Source organism: Siniperca chuatsi, linkage group LG7, assembly GCF_020085105.1.
Source record: "Siniperca chuatsi isolate FFG_IHB_CAS linkage group LG7, ASM2008510v1, whole genome shotgun sequence".
NCBI lineage: Eukaryota > Metazoa > Chordata > Actinopteri > Centrarchiformes > Sinipercidae > Siniperca > Siniperca chuatsi.
In genome coordinates this window covers 7,689,383-7,711,727 of record NC_058048.1, presented here as the reverse complement: position 1 = coordinate 7,711,727, position 22,345 = coordinate 7,689,383, and the positions used below count along the sequence as shown (strand labels likewise).

Genomic DNA, 22,345 nt, shown 5'->3' with positions numbered 1-22,345 from the left:
GGCATTTCAATTTCTTTGGAAGTTGAATAAGGCATTTTGTGTGCATGTGTGTGCATGCATATTGAGGGGGCAGATGGAAGTAGATTTCTCCCATCAGATGCAGAAACTATGATTATTTTTCCCATTACTGTACACATTTTATTTTTGACAATTAACTGTACGTCCGTCATGAGAGTTCAAGATCTCCACGTCTGATAACGAGGAGGCGAAAAAGAGAAAGACGGCGGGTTGGGGACACACATTTGCTGGAGGAGAAGAGACGTTTTGGAGTTGTATTGGCATAATATTTTTGCATAATCACCACCGCCTGTTTGGTAACACAGGCAACATATTACTCAAAGGGAACAACAAACACTGTCTGCCAGGAACAGAGGCTGTGTGTGTGTTGAGATATGTGCTAATATGTCTGCCATGTTTGAAGCATATGTCTACAACATAGGGCTGAATTGATGATTATCTTCATTATTGGTTAATTTAATTTGTTTTTTAATCGATGAAACGTTTAATACAGTCATAAATAAAATAGTAAAAGAGTCCCATCAAAAATCTGAGAGCCCAAGTAGACGTTTTCAAATTGCTTGTTTTGTCTAACCAACAGTCCAAAACCCCAAAGTATTCAATTAACAATGAATGAATGAACAATGAATCACACATTTGAGAAGCTGCAACCAGCATTTTTTTTTTTGGGGGCATTTTTGCTTGACTTTGATGCAAAGTAGTGTTAATAATTCTGCACAACGAAGTGAATGTGCAGCTTTTCCACAGTATGAGTGTGCAGAGCCAATTAGAGAGTGCATTCGATGAGTTTTGGTACAGTATTTTCTGTTTTAGTGGGAAAATGCCTCCTCTAACTGATCACAGAGAAAGGAGGCTCTTCATAGAAAACTACAAACATAATCTAGAGATTATTCTTGACGGGGGGGGGAATCACAGAGAGAGATAAAGGTCACAGCAGGAGCCCTGGGAGTGATAATGAAAGAAAGAAAAAAGAAAGAATGATGCTCTCAAGAGGAGAGAAAAAACAGGTGGGGGTTGCTGTATGGCGTACGCTAATCTAAACCTATTCGATGGCATTAACAAAAAAAAAAAAACTAATGCAAGAATCCTCCCTTGGCCAAGCCACAGATTACAGCAGTGGGTTTGCGTGTGGAAGCTATTATATAATTCATTCTCTATGATGAGATTTTCCTCCATTGCTGGTTTTCCTTACTATCCCCCTCTATCTCTCGCACTCCCAGCACTGGCAGGTTTCTCTTTTAATTTAAGGAGAAGATGTCCGAGCCACACTGGGTTTTTTGGTGACTTTATAATCTTTTTATCCGTCTGGAACTAATTAATCTTGAACAGCAATTTGACATCTTCTGGCAGCACTCAGTTCGTTTTGAACAGTCTCTACTCACTGTCTGGATGGTGTTTTGTTGCATGGATATGTGTGCCACATGTGCACATTTAATGCAATACTCTCTCACTCTTGTATTGTGAATTCTCTGCTCACTAAGCTTCTTAATGGAGTCACTACAAGGGTAAAAGCATTTCATTTTTTTAGCATTATTTTTTTCTCTCTCCCTGCTTCTCTCCCCCTCCACATGCCAGATGATCACAGGTAGGCAGATTGGCAATAAGTCTTTTTATTTTTCATTTTGGAGGTCATCGCTGATGACCTGTCATTTTGATGAGAGGTACATGTGAACCGCACGCCGTCAGACTCTGGAAAGGATTAACTCTGCCCTTCGACTCCACATCTGCGCCACACAACACTGGTAATGCCACTGTGCGATTGGTAGATTTCCCGTCAGACAGCCAAATGCCATCTAATGATTATCTGCCAACATCTAAGGTGCAGTGGCACGGGCCTCCCCCTGGATCTAGTGTCCAGCCACAATAGCGTCCAGATAAACAGATTTTCTAATTGAGTTTGATTTGATAAATCTATTCTGATTGTACACAAATAGTACTCGTTCTATGAAATACAGTGGACTGGCTTGAGGTAAATTCAAGTGACAGCTACTGTCTCTTGTTGATTTTATCTAATAAATCCAGACTTATCTTGAAGGAGAGTTGCAGTTGAAATGGGTGAGGTTGTGGTGGGATTTTAAATGGAAAGCTGTCTACTGCTGTCAGTGAAAGGGGATGAGAAATGTCCCTGTGTAAATCAGTCTTGCAAGAAGCATGAGGGACTGAGACTAAAACTGATGTTGGGAGTTTTTAGATTGCTAAATCATATTTTACTATCAAACTCTGTGTTGTCCATTACAATCTTTATCCAGCCATTTACATAATAAAAAAACACAATCAAACTATGAAATAAGCCAATGCTGCAATGTACAATGCTTTACAATGATTTCTTTGCAAAAGGGAACATAACTCGATAACAGATACGTGAGTGTGAATGTGTATGTGTGTGCCCTCAAGATTCAGTGATGTATCTGCCCTTATGTGGCAATGTTGCCAGCAACTACATTCCCTGTCAGACATGGAATCTGTGACAATGTTGGACTTATCTTTTAAAGTAATGGCATTCTGTCTTTTACACATACTGCATTTAATACAAAGGTTCACTGTTCAAACATGACTGGACAATTATCATTACAGCTGCAATGCTCTAGTGAAGATGGCGGCGTGTGTACATCGCAAGGCTCAGTGTCTCTCCAGTTTTTGCATTTATGCAGTGTTTTCCTGCCATCTGTATATAATGTCTATTGTATCACTTGTAAATATTTTCATTATACTGCTCTACACTTTATATCCTGCACTTGCTTATTGCACTTCTGGTTAGACCTAAACTGCATTTCATTGCGTTGTACTTGTGCATGTGTAATGACAATAAAGTTGAATCTAATCTAATCTAATATTTGGCATCTGGCACATGAGATTACGAAATGTAGTAAATTATGTATAATGAACAAGGTGTTTTGTTTACTGCATTAGGGTAGTAATGTGGCTGGTGCAGCTTGCAGAAATCTCACTTTAGAGTCAATCTACCCCTTTGAAATGTTTTCTGTGCTCAAGGGGCAGCATTTAAAGTGTCACCTCCTAGTCTCTTGTGTTTTGTTTTCACTTCATACAGAACAACGTCATACACGCAAAAATTGCATACTGGCAATGTCACTGCCTTTATTCACACTTGAGCCGTGTAAAGTCTGAAAGATGCTTACAGTATGTTTGTTGTGAAGCTTTGTCTCTTTAAATTTGAATGCTCTGTTTTATGCACAGGAATTAATTGCTCTTCCTTCAGCATGCTGTACTTCCCATCAGCAATGTCTCCATAGCCATTTTTATATGTCACCATCTATTGACTTGTATGCACAAAAAATCCATAAATCCATGATAAATGTAATGAGGTCAGGTTTTGATGGGCTCTGTAATGGTGTGTACTCTGGCTTCATATGAAGTAATGACAGCGCTTTGTCATACTGTTTTTTATGGGATTATCATTATCATAAATGGTGGTGAATAGTGAGAGTTGATCTTACAATATGCAGAACTCGGTTTGAACTCCATCATATCTGTGGGACTAACCTACAAGTCAGCAATCAATCAACAGATTAACAGCAACGTCCAGGCCTGTCTGCAGTCTGCAGCCTTGTTCCAGAGTTTGTTTAGTCACAGATTACAGTGTGAGACAACCAACAGCACTTGCACAGACTACAAAAAGCCTGCTATCTAAAGTGCTTGCTTGGTCTTAGATCTGAAAAATAAATGAGGGATGAATAAAGTAAGAAAAGAACAAAGAGAGAGATGTCTGCAAAAAAGGAAACAGAACAGGGAGGAGGAATAGAAACCTGTAGTCCATCAGCTGTGTGTGTCTAACATCATGAAGCACAGAGACACACTAAGTGTACAGATGTGCCAGGTCAGCACATCTAAGCATATGCTTAGATAGACACACATTAACATGCACACACGCACGCACACAGAGTGAATTGAAGTGAACCCCATTTCATCAACAATAATCTCTGTCTCACCACACCAACACAGAAATAGCACCTAATCTGCAAAGAAGGTTCACCTCAGTCTCACCTGTTGCTAGGGCAGTGAAAGCAGAGACAGTACCTGTATTGTTTATAACAAAGTCAACAACGGAGAGATTACTCTGTATGATTGCGCGTGTGTTTGGATGTGTGTAGAAACTAATCACAGGTCCAATTTAAGTGAGTCTAATCTGAGGTTGCCATGGTAACTGACCCTAATGATGCAGAAGACACCAAAATTAGACAAGATGTGTCATCTCATGTCTTTTTTACCTGTAAACACCCTCACAAAACACACACACACACACACACACACACAAACAACGTCTTGAACCACAGATAACAAACAGGCTGTGAGTTATTAACACTGACGACACATCAAGGCTCCACTCATAACTGTTCTTCTCCTGGAGTGTTTACTTTGGCTGTTAAATGAGATTTAGAGAACTATTCTTCTCTGGTTCTTATCAGGTGGAAGAGTGACTTAACAGAGAAACAATGTCCTTGTCCATCATTAGTACAGATTTTTTCTCTTTTCTCTGCCTCTGTGCCTTCTCTCTCACTTCTCTTTTCTGATTATGGAGTTTAAAGTCCTTCCTGAAGCTCCCGGCTCTGATTTCAATTTCAATTTCAAATCACTCCTCTCAACCTTGATTCTGACTTTTTTTAAATTCATACTTTGTATCCTTTATCAGATTTCTCCTGTATTTACTTCTTAATTCTCCTGCCCTTTTATGTACAGTTTTTAAGGCAAGTGTTGATGTGCAATTCCCTTTAACTTCTTTGTTACTCTTGCCTACAGTCCAGTTCCTCCATACAGTATTTTACCTTTCTCTTTTGTCATTTGTTTGAAAGGTTATATGCATCTCATGAAAATAGTTGATGGATGGATATACGTTTTACTATGATATATTTGTAATGTTGCAGATACTTATTATTAAGGACCGCTCATATCTGTGGTAAGTGGTACAGTGATATTCATCTGTACGTCTATGTGAAACATGCGAACAGCTAACTTGCTAGCAAGTCAGAAACATGCTAACACTAGTCAGTCAAAACAGCTCTCTGAGCTGCTCTCTATTTTCTCTGTACTGTAATTTTTACTCCCTGGTGGCATTTTGCTCTCAGAATTGTATATAATTTCATTAAATTAACAGTGATTGAAGAGGGGGAAATGCTCCCCGAGCCAGCTAGCTCGCTAACTGTCAGTTGACTAGCGTTAGCTGTCAGTTAGCAAGTTAGCTTGGTTGCTAATATGACACATGGAAGTATTTGTACCATTGACCTCTATCTCATAAATGTCTGCAAACTATTGTTCTGTCCATTGTAGTAAGCTACAAAAGCTTCCTCCATTTTGGACTCTCTGGCTCTCCATTCCCCGACTTTAGGCTTTATCATCCTTTTTGGGCTCTATTATCTCTGCTATTCATCTTTTCTGCTTTCTCGCACTGTCCTCTTATACTCAGCACATCTGTAGAACCTCTGCTGGGAAGAATATCTCAGGACATCTCATCTTTCCTGACACAGTAAATCACTGTGCGTCTCTGACTATTAACCCCAGTTATCTCTCTCTTTCTCCTCTAGGATCCTGCTAACAGTAGTGGTGATCTTCCGTATCCTGATCGTGGCAATTGTGGGGGAGACAGTGTACGAGGACGAGCAGACCATGTTCATCTGTAACACTCTGCAGCCGGGCTGCAACCAGGCCTGCTACGACAAGGCCTTCCCCATTTCCCACATCCGCTACTGGGTCTTCCAGATCATACTGGTGTGCACGCCCAGCCTCTGCTTCATCACCTACTCCGTCCACCAGTCGGCCAAGCAGAAAGACCGGCGCTACTCCTTTCTCTACCCCATAATGGAGAGGGACTACGGGGGAAGGGAAGGGGCACGAAAGCTCCGCAACATTAATGGAATTCTAGTTCAACATGGCGGTGATGGCGGAGGAGGGAAGGAAGAACCCGACTGCCTGGAGGTGAAGGAGATTCCCAACGCCCCGCGGGGCCTCACCCATGGGAAGAGCTCCAAGGTTCGCCGGCAAGAAGGGATCTCCCGCTTTTACATCATTCAGGTGGTGTTCAGAAACGCACTGGAGATTGGCTTCTTGGCGGGCCAATACTTCCTTTACGGCTTTAGTGTGCCTGGGATTTTCGAGTGTGACCGCTACCCATGTCTAAAGGAGGTGGAGTGCTACGTGTCCCGCCCCACGGAAAAAACGGTTTTCCTGGTGTTCATGTTTGCAGTGAGCGGCATCTGCGTAGTGCTCAACCTGGCCGAGCTCAACCATCTGGGCTGGCGCAAGATCAAGGCCGCCATCAGGGGCGTCCAGGCCCGCAGGAAGTCTATCTGTGAGATCAGGAAGAAGGACATGGCTCATCTGTCCCAGCCGCCCAACCTGGGACGCACACAGTCCAGCGAATCAGCCTACGTCTGATGATGAAGAGAAGAAAAAGAGGAGTGGAATGAATGTGCAAGAGAGAGAATTAATTAATTATCATTTTAATTTAATGAAGATGGTGTGGAGGTCAAACAAGATGACCCCTCCTCTGTGATGATGGAATGAAACAGAATGTAAAAAAGACCAAACCTCAAGCTCTATGACTTTGAGAGTCAAGAGTAGAGAGAAGACAATTTAAAAGCATAGAGAGAGGATAAAAGAGGACAAAAAGTTATGTTCTGCAAATGAACATGATGAACACATTTTAGTCTCATGGGGGGATATTCCAACTGCCATTTTATATACTTTTGTCTTTTTTTTTACCTAATTACCTTCTCCCCTACCCCTCATTTCTTTTAAAGTGAGGAATTAAATCCTCAAGGAGCCGGAGAGGGAAGGACTAGAGATGAGAAGAAGAGGGGAAGGGAGAGGAGAACAGATGAGAGGCTGTTTTGTATTCTTTGGGGATATTGCAAGATGACGGCGGTGTTTGATGCATCCCATGGTGCTTTTCTTCTGGACTGTGTCAGCTTCAATGAAGAAGGGAGGACAGGATACGGGATGGGACAGGGAGGATGAGCAGCAAAGTCATTAAAACAGGAACGGAAGAACTGTCATAGCCATGACGAACTCTAGAGAACGAAGTTGAGTTTTTGAGAGAAAGTAGGTGGGAGACATCAAACTATGGGAAAACATATGATGTACCCGAGTAGGAGACTCAAGGTAGACCGAAGCCAAGAGAGAAAGAGCTGCCTCTGATCAGTGTCAGCCTCGCCTCTGTTGGAACATCGTCACAAGACAAAACCAAGAGAAAAAGACTGATGCTGTTTATGTTTTGTCTCTTGGCAAAAGATGATTTTAACACAAACACAGCGAGTACCATAAACGCTTTTTTTCCTTCCTCTCCCCTATCTCTCGCTCTCTCGGCTCCGCGGTTGGCAGCTATATAGACCCCAGGGGCTTCGGATGACAGTAATGACTCTCGCTACTCTCCTGCATAAACTTTGGAGAGGAACTAATGAACAAATGGACAAACACCATGTAAATGTCAGTCTCTCCTAGAGCACAAACTAAACTTCCCTCCTTCCAGCATTCCAGTGTGCTGAGAGACAGAAAGAGAGGAGAAGAGAGAAAGGGAATGGGAGCTTGTAGAGGAGGGGAACAGATCACTTTATTACAACTTTAAACAAATTTTATAAAATATATCACCATGAGTTATGATTTTTTTTTTTGAGAAAGCGATGGTGCCATCCTTGAGATATTTAATTATTGTTGAAAAGTTACATAGAGTATATCACGGTAATATTATTTATCCATTTAGAATATATCCAAATAGTTTTATTTAACTTTGCGGACGGGTTGGTTGGGACATCATGTTGTTGTTGTATAAACTGTCTGTCTTTTTTTCATTTTCGTTTAGTTTAAAGCATTTCTCACTGATGGAACTGATTAATGGCATGTATGGGGTGGGAAGGGACAAGTTTGTGAGGTTTGTTTTGAAAAGCACTGAGGCTGTGCAGCTGATTTTTTATTTGCTACTGTTTAGGAAATCTTCATTGCAATGGTATCTTAACTGCATTCAAAATGTAGAACAATGCAGTTAAACATAACATCTTTCTGTGTTTTCTACAGAGAGCCCTGGTTTTCTCCAAAATTAGCTGCACAGCTTCATGCAATTAAGGCCTCTGAGCCATTTGAAAAAGGCATGTTTACATGACACAATGTTTCTTGAATGATTAATCATGAGTAGTAACTCTCTAGGGACAGTTGTGTTTTTGAATCTCAGTGGTTTTCATTTTGCATTTCGTTCCTGACTGGATTTCAACATGCATGCCTTGTAAGAGAAAAGAATGACATGAAAAAAAAAGATAAAGACGACAGAGAGCGTTGCACCTTGATTAATGCAGCCGAGTGGGAGAGTGGCAGACTGAAGGAACTCATGTTGGGATTAAGGCTGTGTCTTTGAACACACTCACACATACACAAGTGCATAATTTAAAACAGGGAGCTATCACACTGCAGGCCTGTGAAACCAGACCTAGGGACAGTTCAGTGGACTAGATGTGGTATACTTTAAAAGAGAATTTAATTATTTAACTGACATGAACACACACACAGAAACACATTGGACCAGCATGGTGTCACCCTCCTATGTGGAGGAGGCTTGGGTGACTGGGACAAGCAGACATAAGCACAAAGCAGTTCATGCCAAACTCAAATTTTGTCTGTTTAAATCACTTCATGTTCACTGATCCTGTTGCAGAGACCAAGACATTGGAGTGTTTAAGTACAGTGACATTGTTGGTTATCAGCTAACTGAGGAAAAATCCACAAATGCATCTTAAACCCAGTCTCAACATCCTGTAGCAGGTCAGTGGTCTGTGCTTTAGCCATGGCATTTAGGTGTGCTGATTAAGAATCTTACCTACCACGGCAAACTGAATGGCCTTATGTAGCTCAACACTGCAGTTGCTTAGCACTGCCACATTTGGGGGTTTGATTCTTACAGGGGCCACCCATGCACTAAATCTGCTCTCACACAGCGTTTGTATGACACTTTGCATGAACACATTAGCCACATGGCAGACATGTTATACTAAATTGCAGCTACAGTATATATTTTTTGTTCCCTATTAAACTTTTACCACTAGATTGCAGCGCTAATTGTTGAAAATGTGAAGAAAATCTCTTTGTAAAAAGCTCTGTAATTTAATTTTTTGTTGTATCTACTTTCCTTCAACTTGCCTTATCTGCTTGTACTTTGATTGGTGATGTCCCACAATGCCTTTGAACAACTCCTAGGTCATTATGCTGAGGGTAATTAAAAGGAAAATGTGTTGCGTCAGCACCATATAAAACCCCAGATGTGATCCCCAGGTAGAGAAAGAATATTACTTTACATTTTCTTAACCAAAAACAAAGCAAAATGAAATACACCCAATTGCAATTACACTGTCCTCATTTTAGGAGCAGCTTTTTAGTTTTTTTAAGGAGAAAAATATTTGTCATCAAATACCATTGTAGCTGCTCTGGAAATACCTTGACATGACACGACAGTAACTCTTACTGGTCATTATCCCCAGATTTAGACTCCTCTCTCCATGAGGCTCAGTGGGATCGGTGCAGTCTACTGTATGCAGAAGGACAAATACAGTGAGAGGGCACGCCAGAATGCCTAATAATAGAGGTTGAGTTATGGCTTCCCTCAGTTACTGAGACTGCTTCTAGTGAAGGCTTAAACGCTGACCTTAAGCTTAAAGGCCAAGCCAATGTCCTGTACTATACGCAGCTCCTGCTGGACAGTCACTGTGTAGTACAGCCCTGATCTAATCTCCGCAGAGCACAGGTCAATGCTTGTGTGAGGCCTATTTTTAGTGAACAGTAGATGCAAACATGCTGAACATACATTACGTTCATTCTAGGAAAAACAAGCAAATCTGAATGTGAGAACAGCAGCTTGAGTTCAATTGTTATGGATTCTGTTGTTATGTCTGGTTTCCTTCAGGTCAGAAACACATAGACGTAGAGGACGTACAGGGCCATAAATGTGTCCTGGTTTTCTTCGGTTTACATTTATCCAGTAGTTATTAGTGACTCACGACTCCTACAATTATACAGTCAGTGGGTACACCACCAAGTAAAGGCAGGCCCCAGTTCTTCCAACAGTCCACTACTCTCCACAGTCTTCTTTTCTATTTGTCAATGTGAAATGAATTATGCAACTTCTTTTTTCTCATTTGCTTATCTTTTTGACTTGTGGATTCATTTTGTTGTCTGTTGCTCTTTTCGTGCAGTGACATATCAAAAAAAGAAAGATGTTTTTTTCTATGTAAAGGAACAAAAGTTGTTTTTTTTCAATGTGTAAAATCAAGGGTAGAATGTTGAAATATAAGACTAGCAGAAAAAATACATTATATTTCCTCCCTTGCCAAAGTGATATGCAAAATTTCAGTAATTTTTTAACTGCATGTGTAATGGCTAGAATAAGCATGAGTCTATGTTTTCTTCAACAAAATCTTTAAAGAAAGACTTTTTTTAGTCCAAACTATGGAGCAAAGCTATTATGTCTTGATGCCAAGTGTGTGTATATTAATAATCCAGTTCTTCAGACGTTACAGAGCCAGGCAAGACAATACCAACTCAGTGATGTTAAAACTTCCTATTACAGTTTATCAGTCTCAGTTTCAACTCCCAAAATATTCTGAAAACCACTGCATACAGTAAATCTTCTACTTACTAAGAAATTTGCACATGATATATACCTTTATAATCTGTTGTAGAAGATGTTTTGATTTAAAAGCCAATCAGTCAAATGATCTACTGTAAACACAGGGTACACAGGAATATAAGCATACAGGCTAAAGACTGGCACTATGAGATGTCAGACGCCAGAACATTCCAGGGTTTAGTCCCCAGCACAACATGTAATTAACCTGCAATTTACAGCCTCTTTATGTGTTAAATATGGTTAAATCCTCAGTGAAACTCCTTATGGACAACTTACTGGGGTACAGTACATGAAAGCAGACTCAGGAAAGGAAACCATGCTGATCTTTTACACCAATCTTTTCTAGTAAAAATGCTATTTCTACGTTAACTCACAAGAACGCTTTTATAGAAATGGTATTACAACATGTCATCTTACCTTGTACTGTAAAGCCCACCCTAGAAAATTGTCTTCAAGCCTGATTATTTACCTGTTGGTGCTATTGAGGTTGGACTCTTTACCAAAAACATTAATTCAGATACATTCCCTTGTCTTTAGCACAATACTGCCCCACATACCACAGGTCATAGCGATGCAGGTCTCCTTAAAAATCAAGCTGTTACTCTTGACTGTTACTAACAAACGGGCATGTCCACAAAAGCCTACAGCAGGTAATGATATCATTTTCATGAAACTCTCCACTATCTTTGTACTGCAGAACAGTAGCAAACACATTTTATTCCTCAGGACTGCAGCATATAATTGAGCTGTTTCATTCATTAACTACATTACTCTTTATAATGCTGCCAAAAGGACCTTAGATTAATTTAGTAACCACATTATGTAGCCAATCAGAAGATCTGATCGGTGGCCCTTGAGCAAGTCCCCTCTATACATTCAAGGGCTTCTTACTTATTACAAACTGAAAAGCCATAAATTTAAAAACGAAAGAGATTTCAAACTTGACTTGGCACATTACTTCTTAGAAAGAGTACAATGTGCACTCATGGGCCAGGATTAACCACATTCATATGTATTCAATTAGGTGATCATTATTGCATTTAAATTGAAAATTAGACATCTTTTTTCAAATGAAAAGGTTTATACTTTTTAATTGAATGAAAAAAATGTATGTTATAAAGCTCCTTTTATCCAGATGTTCAGCTTCAATTTTCATTTCATTCTGAAATAAAATGCTCCCTCTTCCCCCCACAGCCCTGTCTGGTACTGGTGCTGCTGTCCTGCGGGCTGGATTATAACCATTTCAGGGTTCAGAGAAGGACCTCTCAGCCTCTCACTAATCTGTCATGATATCAATCGTGATTACTTCATCTAATTACACTGAGTGGCAGATCTAGGCAGAGGGGAATTTAAACCACCATCCAGATTTTACCAAATAGCCCCCATGTATGTCTCTCTCACCACCACTGCAACCACCTACTGGCAGCGAGGTTGTGGATGTGAGATTATGACCCGATTGTTGATTTAGAGAGTTTTAATTGGAAACAGGGGCATCATGAACAAGTGGGGCAGAGGAAGAGCATACCTGTGGTTCACCTCTCACCTTTCCACTTCTGCTCCAAGACCATCCCCTCATGGTCAGACACCAGGTCACCTTTATGTCAAGACGTGTGTCTGTAAAGTGTGTGAGAAGCTGATGTTACAGTGAGAGGGATGAAACCTGAACGGTGACGTGTCAGGGGAGTGGGGGAGCAATGTCAAGTTTAGCCAATATTTGGCATCTATAGTGGTAATCAATATTTAAGGGATCAGAAAGGGAAAACAGTTAAATATCGTAGACCCTAGAAACTTGTCATTCTTGAGCATAGCTTCTACTGTGACATCTGTATGGATATAAAAGCATGGACTAAAAACAGGAACGATGAAACAAACACTCAAACACACTCTGTGTAGCTGACGGACCTTCGTTGAAGGTTCACTGTATATTTCTGACTGGTGTACTGTATGTAAAGACTGAATAAAACCTTGAATGTTACATCAAGCCTGAACTGGCCTCGTGCCTGCTGATTTATGACCTGTAAGCGCGTGTTCATGCAATATGTGTGCGTGTGTTGGTTCCTGTACAATGTGATGTGTGTGTATAGAAAACGTGAGCGGGTGGATTTTTGGGCATGTGGGAGTGATGGGATTTAGGAACTAAAAAAGCATTCTGTGGTGTGATGGAAACCGAACAAAGGTGGCTGCAATTCATATTGTTACAGGTCTATATATAGTCGCCTGAAAACAATATTTGCAGAACGCTGCGTGCAGCCCAGCTGGTTGGCATAATGACATTTCTGAACTCAATAGGTGACACTGAAACCTTTCAGCAGGATTAAAACCTTTAGACCATGGCACTGATGAGAGGAGAGGAAATGTGTGTGTGTGTGTGTGTGTGTGTGTGTGTGAAAGAGAGTGCACAGTCATATTTTCTCTTAAACCCTCTCATTGAATAAACAGTTTATGTGCATGCAGTGTGTGTGTGCTAACAAAATACTTTATATGCATGTATGCATCATATTATCAAACCTCTGTGTGTTTTGGTGTGTGCATGTTGTGTGTATGTGTGTGTGCCCACGTGCATGTGTGTGTCCAACCCCCACCCACCTTCCTCAGCAAGGTCACATGGTGGCAGCGCTGGACTGGGATTGAAGGCTTGTTGCCACGGTGATAAGCCAGCCGGTAATATCTCTAAGCACAGCCAGGATTAATCTGCCGACAGATGGCTCGCTGCTCAGCGTCACTTCCTGAAACACACATACACATACACACACACAGGATTCATATTTACCATCATCATCCTCCTCATCATCATTGCCCTCTTATCCTTTAACATTTCCAGCACCTTCACTTTTCATGACATGCAACCACACACACACACACACACACACACACACAAAGAAGGACAAAGGAATAATTTCTCCTCACAAAATCATTATCGAAGCCATCGATCACCCTGGCTGCATCATCTATAGCATTATCATTACTGCAGCAGCCTTCATCATCACCATCATTACTCATCATCCTTACCTACCAAAAACCGCCTTTGTCCCATAGGGATCGATACACCAGGCAGCGGTTAAATCACCCTGTGTGCCTCTGCATGCAGCCTCCTCATTCATCAACACAGCCTCATGATAATAGAAGCAGGACCTTAGTTCATGGTTCAGGGGGTCTGCACCTCATCCACACAAAGACTTCTTGATTTACTTTCTTGAGAATTTCTATAAGCTTAGAGCAGCGTGAATGCTAAAATCTCACCATGTGTGGATAATCACTGTGAACTCTTAACCTGTATAGGATTGTAGTCAGATCTACAGTACTGTTGCATAAGTATATTTTTTTATTATGTCTTAACAAGCTTCTGTTGAGGGTTAACAAGTTAATTCATGAAGCAGTTGCTGCTGTTGTTGCTTGACAATAATTATGTAATGAAATATTTGTCTTCACTATCAGTGTTCCTTTCCATCAGTGACTGAGTTGTGTGTGAATGAAAATGTTGTCAGTTGAGCATAAACTGTCATGACAACTGAGCAAACTCCACCCGCTGATGAAAACCATGAGATGCGGTTGAATGCTAGTAATTAGTGTAGACCTTGGAGCAAAATGTTTTGTCATTTGTCAGTTGTTCTTTATTATTAAAGATCAACTCCAGACTTTTTAAACACGTATAAAAATACAACGTTCGATTACCTAGTAAAAAGATTTTTAAAGGTACATGTACGTCTTCTTCCTCATTGAAAAATCAAAAATCCATGAATATACTGTATGGTTCATTTAAAAAGTTGAACTGCTGGACACAAGATGTATCCAGCTTCACTGTAAAGTCCATTTCAAGTGTATGTGCACTGAAGTTTTCACATCACACCAAACTAGCTGTGATGTCACAAATTAAGCTGTTGCGAACACACGTTAAGCTGAGATTTAAGGTGAGCACAAAGAAACTTTCCCCTTTCCCAGTTGAATGTGAAAACAACCTTCTAATGTCAAACTCTGCACAGAGAAGCTCAAACATCCATGTGAAAAAACTATAAGCGAACCACGATTTAAAGTGGAGGGGGACTTTAAGTAGGTGATTTACTCAGCAGTTATAACTGGTTTGTGTGTTTGTCTGAAACTATCTGTGGCTGTTTCTTAATTGGTTCCACATATCACTTAATTACTGTAGAGCGCATTGAACGCAGCTATATTTGTGTTTGATTATGTGGTCAGCGTTTTGTACCTGTTAGAACTCATCACAAAAGCATTTGTAACAACAACATTTTTGACTAAAATGAATTTGTGGATGAGGTAATCTATGCACACCAGCCAATTCTGAGCTCAAACCAGTGTCTCGACAGACAGAACAATGAGAGGGGATCAGAATCAGAATCAGCTTTATTGCCAAGTAGATTTACACATACAATGAAGTTGTTTTGGTATTTTGGTGCAAAGCAATAAACAGAAATATAAAGAAAGATAAAGCAAGCACTGCAGGTCAAGAATCATAAATATAAAATATATAACTATAACCACATCTTTTACATTTTTACTCAGCAAACTGACAAGATCTTAAACCACTTGGCTATGCAGATACACACCACGAGATTTTTTACTCAGCCACTGCCCCTCAAAATGCTGCTGTACATGATGCGACAGGGCTGTGGGCAAAGTAAAGAGGCAAGGAAGTCATTAGCATAATCATGAACCCAATTTTGACACTGATAAAAACTGCACAAGAAAAGAGGAGGAAGAGGAGATGATGAGAATCAAGGAGTAAATAAAAACTGAGTAGAGCAAAGAGGAGGATTGGTGGAGTTGGTTCGATGCTGAGCAGAAAGGAAGCAAAGACGGGGAGAAAGAGGGTGGAAGCCGAGAAGCCATATTGTTAATGGTAGAAACACAGGGGGAAATGAGGTTAGAGAAGAGGGCTTGAGGAAGAAAGAAACAGGAATGGTCTCGAGCAATGTTTAGCAGGGAAAGGGGATAGAGGACATGCAAAGACCAAGGATAAAGCCTGGAGGCAAGAGAAACGAGGCAGAGGAGAAGACCAGTGCAAGGACGGAAGGAAGGAAAAGGAGAGAGAAGATGATGGAAATTTAGAAGACAAGAGAAATTAAAAAGTAAGAAAGACAATGAGGATGCAAAAAAACATGTGTGCTGAGGAAAATGAGGTATGAGTGTGAAAAAGGGGGTGACAGAGAGAGAAATTGAGAGGTTTAAGAGGGCTGCTGCAGCCGTAGAGCTGGAGTAAGAGAACATGGGAACATGCTGGCTGTTCTGCCTGGCTGCATCTGCTCTGTCTTCAGGGAGAGCAGCTGAGGAGGAGGAGAGGAAGAGGGTGAAGAAAAGAGGGAGGAGGAGGAAGGGGGTTGCTTTAGGTTTTAATACAGAGCAGATATGGAAAGAGAAAGAGGTTAGGGAGGGAGAGGGAGAAATTCAAGGGGTTGAAGGGGAGAGAAACAGGGAGCAAGAGGCGAAGAAATGCTTCATTGACGATGATGAACTGGCTGTCAAGTTGTTAAAACAAAAGTGGCCTTTTGAGAGTTAAGAGTGAGAGCAGAGAGAGACAAATGGACAAAGACTAGGGGGGAAAGGAGCACTATGATAGTGGAACTAAAATGGAAAGAAAGATAGAAAAACAAGGCTAAGTGGAAAAAGTAAAAAGAAAATAAAGAGTGAAATGGGAGCAGAGATGCAGGAGGCACTTAAACAAAGACTGAATAGTAAGACATCGAAAAGACAAAGTAAGAAGGACAGTAAGTCACAAGAAGACAAAGACAAAGACAAAGAAAAAATAAGGAGAAGAGATGAAATCGTGTCAGAGTGATTGTGAGACGGCAAGGCAGTAGCTCTGGGCAGGGTGAGAGGAAGTGATGCGTACGCTAAGAGGAAGGAGCAGATCGCGGCAGCACGCGCCAATCAAACACCAGTCCTCCCAGGCGCCCTCCTTGACCGCCAGCACAAAAACACAGGCATTACCAGCACGTGCACACACACACACACATGTTTGTTTCACTATCTCTGTGGGGGACAGTCATTGACATGATGCTTTCCCTAGCACCTTACCCTAACCTTAACCATCACAACTAAATGCCTAACCTTAACCCTTACCCTAACCATAAACTTAACCTAATTGTAACCAGTACCCTAAAACTAAGTCCTAACCCTCAAAAAGCAGTCTCTCCCCATGGGGACCTCAATTTTTGTGGGCAGTGTGCATTCAGTGTGCAGGTGTGCATTCATGTTTAAGTCCCGACAGGAATATAAGAACATGAAACACACACATACACACACAAGCACAAAATAGAGGATTGGCAGGAGCATCGTGGAACCTCACATGAAGGGTTCATACTCTCTCTCAAACACACACACACACACACACACACACACAAACAGGTCAGTTGGCAGGCCCTCAGTGGCATGACACGGTGTCCAGGCGATGTCTGACTAGCTCCTCAAGCCCCACTGAGCCACAGTCCCTGTCACTTCATACTCACACACGCAATTTATACAACATATAGCTATTACGTGAGATCACACACATCACATACTAAGGGTGAAACTGACATAAACCTCACACGTCACACAGCTAATAGTAAACAGTACCATATACATACAGTATTACTGTTGGAAATGTTACAGTATCTCTTCTTATAAATATTTTGTGTTGTTAAAGGAAGAAAAGCCTTCTGAAGTAACACTTCTGATAGGAAGAGTTTGGAAGAGTTTTTGAAAGGTGCTTTATAAATAAAGATCATTACTAGTTACTCACCAACAGTGATTCATGATGTTAGCTGAGGCTTCAAAGTCTGTGAACTGGGCATCTCTCAGCTAGCTAGTGGTTTGCTGTACAAAAAAGAACAGCAGCAAACACAGCTGAGCTAACATATTTTTTTGTTGTCAATGTTAACATTGAATTAAATGACTTTGTGGTGTGTTGGGGCGATACTAAGAACCAATAACCGCTTTAGCTCTATCATTAGTTGCACTCTTAAAACAAAACCACTTTGGACGGCTACTGCCAACAAATGAGCTCAAATAAGCTAAACAGTCTATGAGAAGATAGCCTGTTAGCAACCACGGCAAAGTTAGCATGCAAAAGCAGACATTTATTCTCAGGAGTTGACAAACTAAACCAGTATTAGCTTAGTACTCAAGTAAATATTGTACTTACATTCAACAGGTGACCAAAAAGCGGACTCCCCACGTTGTTGTTGCCACATGTGTAGGAATGCAGGTGTTTGCTAACACATTAGCCATAACAACTTGATAGGCTAAATACTCATGCCTCATCTTGTATTTGTACTAAGCTACGATATATCAGACTAAACATTAATTAATAGTCCGAAAAGTAAACTAACATGGATGCCTCAGCTTAACTCCATTATTTAGGATAATTAAATCCTAATTTAATGCTAATTTGATGAATACTAACTATTTTTCACCCTTACACGAGCAATTGTCTGCCCTCCATGTTATCTATAATAACTTTTCTCAGAAGATAACTGCTGCTTATGTTGCCTGATAATTCATTCAGCGCTAGCATTCAGTGACAGTTGCAGTTGCCTATTGGACAAAATTAGCAGATGGCCACAGAATTAGGTTTTAGTCTGTGAGCTGGTTCACCTTTGAGGCGTTTTCAGTTATTCAGGCTAATTAGACCTCTGATCAGGATTAGCAGGATAATGCAGCAAATTATTTCCATGTAGGCTACTAAAAAGAATGAAAAGCTGGAAGTGCCTCAGCCTAAAGGTTTGTTCAGACCGACTGGAAAGACGTTAGCTGTAAGCTAACTAGCAACAACTGTGTGTGTATATGTGACAGCTTGGACTTTGACTTATGTCATGCACAGGAGAACATGTGAGACAGTTATATTTTGTTACCAAAGATGTGATAGCAAAAAATTTTTGGAGGCCAAAGAATAAACGAAAGGAAGTTTGTGTTTATCATGGAGCAGGAACCTAAATGTAAACAGAACAGCGTGCCAGGACCCATGACACTTTTTAAACAGTGTATAAACCACCAGAGATGTTGTACCTTCTGTTGTCACATGGAAGCCTCGTGACTGTAATATTTGATATTTTCATTCATGTTTATTGGTTTGAATTTTTAATTTGTATATGGAATTAGATGTATCACAACATTTAGATTCCATATGAAAGCAGGCATTTTGCTTGCTTATCTTATTAAATCATCTTATGTGACCTTCATGGTGTTATATAGGCTTCAAATGGCAGGTTGTGATGCATTGCACAAATATGGCATATTCAACCTGACATGCCCTTTAAAGCAGCCTGCCTCTAAATGTCTCCAGCAGGCACTTAAAGCACATACTGTTTAAGTTGTGAATATGAATAAATTCCTGTGATTTATGAGCCTTGTCTGACCTTTACTAGAGAATTTACATTATACTGATTTAAAACTATGGATATAACTGAAAAAAAGTGGTTTCTGTGTAATCCTGATTATGTCCTTGAACTACTCCATTTTAAAAACTGTGTCAATGAATTACTGACCATCTCTGAGAGGGAGGCTTACATCATACCATCTCTCCCCTGTTGTGGGCTATACACAATACGCCTCATTGATAAAATGTTCCAGTTCATGCTTAAATCTAAACCCATCCCAAGGTTATGATTTAATTAAAAAACTTCTTAATGTGACAGCGATTTAAAGCACAGAGCTAACTTAAATTACAGCTATGATTGCCAAATTAAGAAAAGGCTCCTTTTTTTTAGACTTTTGCAGTGCCTTTGTACTACAAAAGCAGTATTTCCAAAGAGCTCACATGCTGTAATCTTGTTTTGCTATGTTTTCTTTTAAATTTAGTCACCTATCACAAGCTAAAAACAAATTCCAGCCTTACCCAAGGTACAGTACTGCATGTCTGCAATAATTAATCTTGATATCTTATTTTTTTGCCATCTCAGTTATTGAAATGATTGCACGATGAAATCCAGGATAAAGTCAGAGAGCATGTTTTATAAATGAGGCCCCAGTGTTTCCTTAATGCCCAGGAACAGAGGGACAGTGGACATTAGACTGAAGCTCTTTGCAGGGCTGCTGGACTTTGTCTGCTAAGTGCTTTCAGAGAGACAGCGGCAGGGTGACTTACACTGACAAGCACACATATACAAGTGTGCACACAGACATATATATCTGTACACAACTACACGTGCATGCACTCATTCCTGTCCCCTTTGAATTTATCCTCCTCCACACATACACAAACCAGAGAGATCCACCATCTATCTACATGACACACTCTCCTTATATAATCCTCACCATAGAGATCATTACAGAGGCTTTAAAACTCCAATCCGTCACTTTAACAGCATCTCGAGCCCCTGCCACTTTGTTTAGGGTAAGCTGAGGGATGTGGCACGGGCAAAAATATCTTGGAAGCTGGTGCTACGGACCGTGCCAAGAAAGTTGCTCTCGTGACGTTACTCACACAGTGCAGTTTAATACATTACAAACCAGAGAAAGAACAAAGAGACAAAATCCTGAAGGGTAATCCCTCACCACTGGACTTTTTAGTTACAACCTTGCATCAGACCAATCAGGGTAAGGTTTTTTGTGTGGCATTTGTTGGCTTCATTAGATAGGACACAGTAGAGAGCTGACAGGAAACAAGGGGAGAAAGAAAGAAAGAAAGAAAGCCTTTACTTAAAGGGTAATTCCGGTATTTTTAAACCTGGGTCCTTCAGGGTGAGGTTTTTAACATCAGAGCACAGAACCAAAATGCATCAAATTCAGAGCAGTGATGTCTGATGTGTCACCTAGGGTTTCCACCCATCCCGTATAATACAGGATCGTCACGTATTGAAAAATAAAATGCACTGTCCCTCACTGAATCAACAAGAGATGCGATTTGTGCTGTGTTTTTGTGCACACCCTACTCTAATTCATACACTATGCTTTCACACGCTTGGAATGAGAAATAATAAAATCAAAAGAGTTTCACAAGATATAGCGGAGAAGTATTAAATAAGAATTTGTGGAAGAAAATGACACCTAGAATGACAGATGTTTGTCACTCAGCATCATCGTTGCCCTGGTTACAGAGACTCGGACGTTCAGTTTTTTAAAAAAAGACGGTGAATGCCTCCAGCTCAAGTACACTCATGAAAAAAAAGAAGCAGTCCAGATACAGGTCTGACTGGCAGCAGGACCACGAGTGAGTCAGTCCTGTCAGTGGGATGTCGGAGCAGCGCTAGGGCAGAGGACACAGAGTGGAATTGCTCAATTCATGATACCCCACACTTCTCCAGAGGTGGATATGGTAAGTTGTTGTTGGCTAATGTGTGTACTGTTGTTATTTGATCGTACTGTGTTTACAGCATAGACTGTATATAAAGATGGCTGACATGACAGCATCCCAAAAGTGAAGCCAAAACATCTTAATCGCCCCCTGGTGGCTGGCAGCAGTATAGGTCATAAACCCCGCCCCCTGTTAGTGACTGGGACATGAGCCAAACTAAAAAATTAAAGTACACGTCAAATACATTTTTCCCAGAGATGGTTTCTGTCAATTTAAGTAGTTCTTATCACGCTGATGTATGTTCAAGTGTTAATTTTTCTGATAAGTTTGGTTCTAATTAGTTATTTGATGCAATAAAAAGGGGGTTTCACGTCATGATTGACAGCTGAAGCCGGCTCGTGATTGAGTCTGCCGGGTGTATGGGCGGGACCTCTATACCGCGGCTCAAACCCCGATCACTACTGCGCAGACTCTGGCTCCAAATGATGTCACCAGCGCAAGATGGCAGCTCCTGTATCTGGGATATTTTGGCTTCATTGTACAGTGGGAGGAAGTGGAGATGTGCCGTCCATCTTTATATACAGTCTATGTTTTAAAGTCATCATGTGATAGCTACTCCGTGATACCCAGGTACACAAATTGACAGTTCTCTGAGGATGTAAGCAGAAGACCTGTCCACTCTGTGCGCGCGAGTGTGTATGTGTATACAAATAAATATATTGTTCACTCATCCACCATAGTGGTCTCTGCGGTCATTTGCTATTTCCGAGTTTATCAATGGGTTTTTACTTCTTCCAAATATACCAAATGGTTCATTTTGACAGACCAAACATTTTGCCCATGTCTATGATCTGATGTTTTAATTTATGCAACTGTGCTTTACTCTTATTGACTCTTTATTTCCTTTACATTCGTGTTTTGAGTAGCAGAGAGGACTTTGAAATTGATACATAAAAAGCACAAATAAAAATTCACCAGAATGCAGGAAATGAAGCGTCTGAAACTTGTGTTTGTTTCCTGAACGAAATGTTTTCTCCTGAAAATTTCAAATCATATGGACAGTAGCTGTCACGTTCTCTCGCTGTAATTTCACAGTTAGTCTGTCGGCATCAGCAGTTAGTCATCTGACTTTGGATGTAGCTATAAGCCAAAGCGCCATCAATAATTCTTGCCGTTTAGGCCACTGGAAGTAAGATTGGATAGGCAGACAGATGGACAGATGAGTCAGCTGCCTCTTCAACAGGAAAAAGCTGAATGTCAGGAAGAACTGGGAGAACTATTAATGAGATTTGTGTGGGGTTGACCTGAACTCTGAGATGAAGGTGAAAGTCCACGTAGATTACTCAGGCAACACTCAATCTGCCAGTATACAGTCCACACACACATTATGCATATTCATTTCCAAATGTTTGTTAAATATGAGAACAAAAGAAGCATCACTTGAATTAAATGGCACTGTAAACATACTGAAAACATTGTATTGC

At 40.7% G+C, this 22,345-nt stretch overlaps 1 protein-coding gene and 1 long non-coding RNA gene across 2 annotated transcripts in view; one reads left to right on the top strand and one right to left on the bottom strand.

Annotated features, from left to right (window-relative positions):
• Nucleotides 1–12,624, top strand: part of LOC122878492 (gap junction delta-2 protein) — a 32,761-nt gene extending 20,137 nt beyond the window's left edge. Inside the window, exon 2 of the mRNA XM_044201297.1 lies at nt 5,556–12,624. Within this exon, the coding sequence (XP_044057232.1) occupies nt 5,556–6,405 (850 nt within the window). The 3' untranslated portion in view covers nt 6,406–12,624. The remainder of the gene's footprint in view (nt 1–5,555) is intronic.
• A 621-nt stretch (nt 12,625–13,245) lies between these two features.
• On the bottom strand, nt 13,246–17,841 carry LOC122878491. Its single transcript, XR_006378498.1, has 3 exons — nt 17,772–17,841; nt 17,370–17,443; nt 13,246–13,362 (listed from the first exon to the last, which is right to left on the bottom strand). It is a non-coding gene; the product is annotated as an uncharacterized LOC122878491 (long non-coding RNA).
• Nucleotides 17,842–22,345: the final 4,504 nt, after the last annotated feature.